The following is a 7,646-nucleotide window of genomic DNA, read 5'->3' as shown; positions in this document are numbered from 1 at the left end:
CTCTCGCTCACCCTGCTCTGTTCTACTGTCTCGATCTTTCTCTTTATGTCTCACTCTCGCCACTCTGACTAGTAACAACAATATGCAAGTAATATTGAAATGATGTTTCTGTGTCTTATTTTTATTATGCTAATCGGCCTGCTTTTCAACCCTGATCTCCTCCGTCTCCTCCCTCCTTCGAGGCATCAACACAAATGTATAAGCCCCCTTGTACAAGGCTTTAGGGGCTCTGTGCTATCTTCAAAATATTCACTTGGGAATCTCTCTCTCTCTCTCTCTCTCTCTCTCTCTCTCTCTCTCTCTCTCTCTCTCACCAAAAAAAGAGACTATTATTATTATTATCATTATATTATCATTGTTATTACGATAATTATTGTTATTTTATTATTATTATTATTATTATTATATATTATTATTATATTGCACTGGTCTAAGCCTAGCCATTAGTATTGCATACACTTATAAGTATGAATAAATCATTCACCTCCAAGCAATGTTATTCAAGCATCGTGTCTTCAGGATGAATTAAGACACGGTCTATTGGCTCTATCTGGGTTCTGTGTCTGTCTTCATGTTCCATAACCAACAGCTTTGCCGGGATGGATTTTCCCTCAAAACTTTGGACTTTTGAAACTATGGGAAAATGTGACGTATCAGTCAACTCTGAGGCTGTCCCTTATATAATAAGCCAGCATTTGCAGAAGGAAAACTCCCCGTCTGAGATCAGCTTATATTTTGAAATTCTGATCCAGTTTATCCCTGCAAGCTGCCACAAAAAAAAGAGAAATTGGTTTCGAGCAGCATTACTAAGCAACACCTAAACCTCGAAACCCCTATGCGAGTCTATCTACTTCCTGCCTAAATAGGTCAAAATAAAATCATATGTGGCTGTGGCTTATAATTGCATATCAACACAGCCAGTTATAGTGTCGTAGTGGAATGCTAGCGTGCATGCTAAATAGGGTAGCGAAAGTCAGAGCGATGGATACAGTGGTGGTGTGTCCAAGCTGGCCAGAGAACCCGGAAAGCACGTGGCTAGCCCTGCTAGAGGGTCATTAAAGTCTCAAAACTAAGCAGATGGGGCTTTCGCCTTCTCTCGTATTCTCCTTTCTTTTAAGTGGTCTAGAAAATAAAAAAAATAAAACAGTTTGTCCGTTGATGATCAAATCATCTTTTATTTTAGTTTTATTACAAAAGGAGAATGTCTGAAAAGGGAAGGGCTCAAACACAGACAGGAAGACAGCTTATTTGAGCCGAAACAAACAACAGCTACGACATCAGGGACTAGTCACCATGGAGCATGCACAAAGAAGATGCATTGGAAGAAAGAATACATTTCACGTCAGCGCACGGCGTTGCAGAAACACGTCAGGGAGGGGTCAAAGGCCACGGCAGAGCACGAGATCACCACATGTCGAAAAGTGTCAAAAGTTCACATTTTGTCCCAGGAAGGGACGAGAATGGTACACTGTACAGATGTTTTGTTGTTTTTTCGTTGTTTTTTTAAATACGACACCTCCCAATTTGTTGGTAAGTACCAGGTTTCAGTCTGACAAACACTGTAAACAGGCTACACTATAAGGCGCACAGTTGAAAGTTGCCCAGCGAAAAAGAGTCTCAACTCAAAAGTTTCGTAAAGGGATAGATGTGAAGAACGTAATGCTGACATCATGGCCGTCTGCTTCGTCATCATCAACAACAATGTCACCATCATCACCATCACACACACAAACACACATATTCTGTGCAGAACTGGCATACCAGCTGCCAATATAGCAACTGTGGGCAGTGAAACGCTTCAGGTATGATAGATCAAATGGGCACGGCACTAACAAATGACAAATAACTGACACTCAAGACGAAAATAGTGGACCCTTTTTCTTCGATTTCCTAAAAACATCAATCTAGTCATTTAGTTGTTTTTTTTTGTCATCATTAGGCACACGGTACAGCACAGTAAACAGTTTCCTTTTTTCAATACCTCATTTAGTGTTAAGTATCAAGAAGATGTACTGACACAAAAAGGCCTGTTCCCAGTGCTCACTGGGTTGGCCTGCGTAGATTCAACAGTATAAACAGAAAGGTAAGCATTTACTAGTTTGACATACAGCCACTGACACCTCGCAGGAACCTTAAAGGGAAAGCGTATCCGCTACCGTCGTCCTTCTCACAGGATTATCTGTTTTGGTTGATGTATAATCTCCATATTGATAAGCTTGTCAGCCATCTCAGTGATTTACTAAAGTTGAAGTGGCTTATTGCCCGAAAATGCATAAGGCAATGCGTAATCTCTTTTACCCTCCCCATACCCCAATTCAAATAATTCCCTCAAAATCCACTTAAAGGTGCTGTAGTTACGATTTAAGAACTACTTTCAGTGCTGACAGCTTGCTGTGAGAATATTTTTATGAGAGGATTTAGATTTTTTATTTTCTTTGGTTCAGGGAATCAAACTACTTTTTTCTGGTTATTTCAAAATCTTGCTACCAACTCTTACCTACAGCACCTTTAAACTCATCTTATTTTCCCCAACTACAAGATCTTTGAACTACATTTCAAAACAAAGATCTCTGATGGCTCCTTTCTCTGTCGTTTTTCTACATGTTTTTTAATCTTGAAAGCATTGATTGTCTACATGTGATTAATAAAGTCTAAGGATTAGGTGGATGTTAACGTGACAAGATGTCAACATTGTTGTCCGATTGTTTTTTCAGGTCCTAAAGATTGTATCGCTTTTGTCAAAATATAAAAAGGGAGTGTCATGATTGGCTACAGGGAGCATGGAAGAGGTAGTCAACGATACAACTTCTGGAATAATGGAAGAACATGAGCAGTGAAATGTATCATCTGGATGATAACACCAGATGTATCGTCTGGCTTTCCAGTGACACACCCCTTGAATACTAATGAAGAACCATATTTGAGAATGCATGTCAATGTTGATTTGATGTGTGTGTCTTTGTGCGTTTGTGTGTTTGTGTTGTATTTGTGTGTGTGTGTGTTTGTGTGTGTGCTTGTGCGTGTCCCTGTACATGTGTGTGTGTGTGTGTGTGTGTGTGTGTGTGTGTGTGTGTGTGTGTGTGTGTGTGTGTGTGTGTGTGTGTGTGTGAGTGTGTGTGTGTGTGTGTGTGTGTGGGTTGTGTGCAGTAGTGTGGATACTATGGATGAAAGTGGGATTCCAGTGGATTGCATGATGAGAACAGTCTTCCTAAAGGGCTCTACAAGGGGGCGCAGTTACACTAGCTTGAAGGCTTGGAGAAATGCAAACATTCAACCCACCAACAATATTACCCGACAACCATCCCCATACCCTGTTGTTCAGAGAGAACCTCTGCGTTACATTGACATGAACATGGACTCAAACGTCCAGATAACCCAACCAGACCCCCCAAACCCCCACCCCCGCCCCCCTCCCACGCGAGGGCAATGAAAAGTCACGCAGTTCGCATCACGAGCCTCCGCTCTTCCACCAACCCACCCGAGATCCCCGGGGCGATTACCCACAATCCCCCGGGCTCCTGTGCGCGTCTGGAGGTGACATATGGCCCTGGGATGATGCACTGCCTAGTCACCTCTCTCACTTTTGTCAAACACATACACAAGAAAAAGAACGCCATGTGTTTTCACATGGTGTTTGTGAGGGTGTGTGTGTGTGTTTTTGAAGGTGTGGGTGTGTGCGTGTGTGATTTTGAAAGTGTGGGTGTGGGTGTGTGTACATGGTCACACGTGCTTGCATGACCATGTGTGCATGGGGTAGTGGTGCTGGGTGGAAAGGGGGGTTACATCAGGTCATCTGTCGCTCCGGCGGCGATGGCGAGCAGAGGGGAGGGGAGGGGGGGGGGCGTTGGAGGGGAGGAGGGTGGCACTGGAAGGGGGTGGGGAGGGGGGGGGGGGGGATTGGGCTACTGTCAGACGATGCGGTAGTCGAAGGTGTCCTTCTCGGTGTGGTCGGTCCAGTTGGACGAGGGCATGCTGCGGTACGGGTCCAGCAGGATGCGGAAGCAGCGCACGATGAGCAGCGCCAGGAAGATGAAGAGGAGCAGCACGAAGACGAAGGCGGCCTTCTGCTCCAGGGTGAGGTAGGGGTGCACGTGGTGCCCGCCGGCCCCGCCCGAGGACGACGTCAGCGTGCTGCTGAAGAAGCCCTCGGCCATCCTGGGCACGTCCATGCTGGGCCGCCGGGGCTCCAGCGCTCACGGGAGGACGAGGAGGAGGTGGTGGAGGTGGTGGTGGTGGGGGAGGAGGGGGAGGGAGGAGGAGGTGGTGGAGGTGGTGGAGGTGGTGGTGGTGGGGGAGGGAGGAGGAGGTGGTGGAGGTGGAGGTGGTGGTGGTGGTGGAGGTGGTTGGTGGGGGAGGGAGGAGGAGGTGGAGAAGGAGGAGGAGGATCAAGGGGCTGGATACGGATAGGCTGACAGGCGGTTGTGAAACCTGGAGAGAAAGAGGGAGAGGGAGAGAGAGGGAGAGACAAAGACGGAGAGGGAGAGAGAGAGAGAGAGAGAGAGAGAGAGAGAGAGAGAGAGAGAGAGAGAGAGAGAGAGAGAGAGGGGGAGAGAGAGAGAGAGAGGAGAGAGAGAGAGAGAGAGAGAGAGAGAGAGAGAGAGAGAGAGAGAGAGGGACAGAGAGAGACAGAGAGACAGAGACAGAGGCAGAGAAAGAGAGAGACAGAGAAGTGATTGAGAATGTGATGACACACACAGGAAAATGTGTCAATACACAAAATAATAAGATTGATGAAAAGAAGGGATAGATGAATAGATAGAGCAGAATATGAATACAAGATCATATTCCCCAGTGCATTCATTCATAGGTCATTTGCGTTTGAACAAATTACAAACCAAGAGCATTTCAAGTCGTTTCAACAAAATATAGAAAATGTATAAATAGCTTCAAGATGAAACACAGGATCCCCGAAGGCCAGACAATTATTGTGTCTTGTATCTGTGTGTGGGTGGCAATGGTGTGTGCGTGTATATGTGTGTGTGTGTGTGTGTGTGTGTGTGTGTGTGTGTGTGTGTGTGTGTGTGTGTGTGTGTGTGTGTGTGTGTGTGTGTGTGTGTGTGTGTGTGTGTGTGTGATGGTGTGAGGGTATGTGTGGATGGTTATATTGATGCACAAGTGTAGGGGACCCAGCATGAGGTGGCGAAGGTTTGTGTGGTTGTGTGTGTGTTTGTGCTACCTTGCATGTGTGCGCGTGTGAGTCTTTCTTTGTGTTTGTTTGTGTGTGTGTGACTAAAAGCCTGTGTGGGGACAGCTGTCACCCAGGCTGACAAGGGCACCTGGGAGAAGACCCCCAGTGTGTTCTGGGAGTGCCTGTGTGTAAGAGTATGTGTGTATGAGTATGTGTGTGTGAGTATGAGTGTGTGAGGATGTGTGCGCCTGCAGGATTGTGTGTTTGCGTTTATGTCAGTCAATGTGCTTATTAATTGCTGAAAATAAATGTGTATTTGAAAACGTTTTCCATCACTAATTGAATGGGTCAATTAGAACGAGTCCCTTAACAAACACAAAGACACACACACATACATGCATGTGTATACATGATTACATGTGTGCGTTTGTGCATGTGAATATGTGTGTATGTATGTGTGATTGCATGTAGGTATGAATAAATTTGTGTTTTTGCATGTGTATGCATGTGCAGCATGAGCATGAGTGAGTGCATGAGTGTATGCATCAGTGTGTGTGTGCGTGTGTGAATGTGTGCGTGTGTGATTGTGTGATTGTACTTAGTTATTAATATATTTATGTTTGTGCTTGTTTGCATGCACGTGAATGAGCACGCGTGAGTGTGTGAGTGTAAGTATCTGTGTGTGTGTGTGTGTGTGTGTGTGTGTGTGTGTGTGTGTGTGTGTGTGTGTGTGTGTGTGTGTGTGTGTGTGTGTGTGTGTGTGTGTGTGTGTGTGTGTGTGTGTCTCGTGGGAGAGCTCCGAGATGGACACACCACCAGGCAGGCAGCATGCGTGGCGGTGGCCTGTGCTCCATCACTCTCAGAAATCCTAAACACGATATCCCTTCGTACGCATGAGGCAGCGCCCCCCTTACCAACCCAGACGACCGACACACTCTTCCTTATCATGTTAATTACTCAACCAGTGGCTTGATTTAGCTCAATCCATACATCCTGCCCCACAACCTAGCGACAGATGATCCATCTGTTCGGATCAAAAGTCATTTGTCACGTTTAGGGCTGTAGGGTGTGTTTTGCTCGACAGTGTTTGTGTGTTTGTGACACGGCTTTTAGTCGTTTCTTGGGGCCTTTCTGAGCCGACTGACGTTTGAACAGTCTGAACCTCAAATCTGAACCTCTTGTGGAGGCCAATGAATCATTCCATCATAACCCCATCATAACAATAAACAATTGGTTGGTTTAACCTGCCTACCGGTCAGTCTATCTTCCTCTATCTATCGATTTGTGTTCCTGCCTGCCTGCCTGCCTGTCTGTGTTTCCATCTGCCTTTCTGCCTGCATTTTCATCTGCCTGACTGTTTTGTGTTTGTGGCAGTTGGTCATCTTGTCGTTGCTAATTAACAGGAGGCTTTAGAAATCCCTGGTAAATGTGGGCGTATGAATATGAGTATTGAAGTCGTCCACTTCTACTTATAGAAACTAATTATATAATGTAGGGATTTAACTTATTTCTGTCCAGCTATATATATTTGTTGTTGTCGTGGTGAAAATGGAGATGAAATAAATAAACAAATGAAGCCTTGGGTTACTTGATGATGTGCATCAGAACGATAATTGGAAAATAAAATGTTTGTTTGTTCGTCAGTGTGTGTCTGTGTGTGTGTGTGTGTGTGTGTGTGTGTGTGTGTGTGTGTGTGTGTGTGTGTGTGTGTGTGTGTGTGTGTGTGTGTGTGTGTGTGTGTGTGTGTGTGTGTGTGTGCGTGCTTGTGTGCTTGCATGTGTGTGTGTGTGTGTGTGTGTGTGTGTGTGTGTGTGTGTGTGTGTGTGTGTGTGTGTGTGTGTGTGTGTGTGTGTGTGTGTGTGTGTGTGTGTGTGGTGACTAATAGGCCTGCTAAATTAACCATTAAATTAGTGGTGAAACCATTTTGGAATGAACATTTAATTCCATTACCAACAGCTATTATTGAGTCAATAAATGTCTTAAAATACATCTTTCTTTTCATCTTTTTCTACCACAAGTCTGCTATAATAACTTTGTATTTAGTGATTACGACAAAGCGTGACAATACTTACCTATAAGACTAACAATTTCAATACTACTAATAACAGTACTGATACGGCTTCTCATATAATAATGATATTATTATTATTAACAATAATAATAATAAAAATAACAATACCAGTACTAATAATAATAACATAATAATAGTAAAAGCTTTGTGGTAATAATATAATGTGAAAACAAATAATGAAATTGTAATTATTTGTAGGATTGTGAAAACCAATTTTCCATAGCAAAAATCGAATCAAAACTATAAAAAACATAATTAGGCCTATAGCAACCAATCCTTACTATAGCAACAAATCCTGAAGATGCCACACAGCCAAAAATACAACCGCTGGAAACGATAAGCCATGTTTTATATTTTATAGAATATCTGCACACCAACGTGAAATTCAGTTTCCAGTACAGGCCAACATCATAAGAGGATTCAATGCGTTTACTAAACTATGACACA

The 7,646-nt window shown here is 44.1% G+C and overlaps 1 protein-coding gene across 1 annotated transcript; it reads right to left on the bottom strand.

Moving 5' to 3' along the window:
• Positions 1 to 3,908: 3,908 nt before the first annotated feature.
• On the bottom strand, positions 3,909 to 4,169 carry LOC130391282 (cortexin-3). The gene has a single exon (XM_056601336.1). It carries the CDS (start codon positions 4,167 to 4,169, stop codon positions 3,909 to 3,911), a length of 261 nt encoding a protein of 86 aa, XP_056457311.1.
• Between the last annotated feature and the right edge of the window lie 3,477 nt (positions 4,170 to 7,646).

The sequence above is a fragment of the Gadus chalcogrammus genome, chromosome 11, assembly GCF_026213295.1.
Source record: "Gadus chalcogrammus isolate NIFS_2021 chromosome 11, NIFS_Gcha_1.0, whole genome shotgun sequence".
Taxonomy (NCBI): domain Eukaryota; kingdom Metazoa; phylum Chordata; class Actinopteri; order Gadiformes; family Gadidae; genus Gadus; species Gadus chalcogrammus.
This window is presented reverse-complemented; position numbering and strand designations above follow the sequence as displayed.

Coding starts and splice junctions, on each gene's coding strand:
- LOC130391282 (XM_056601336.1), bottom strand. CDS start 4,169: ATGGACGTGCCCAGGATGGCCGAGGGCTTCTTCAGCAGCACGCTGACG.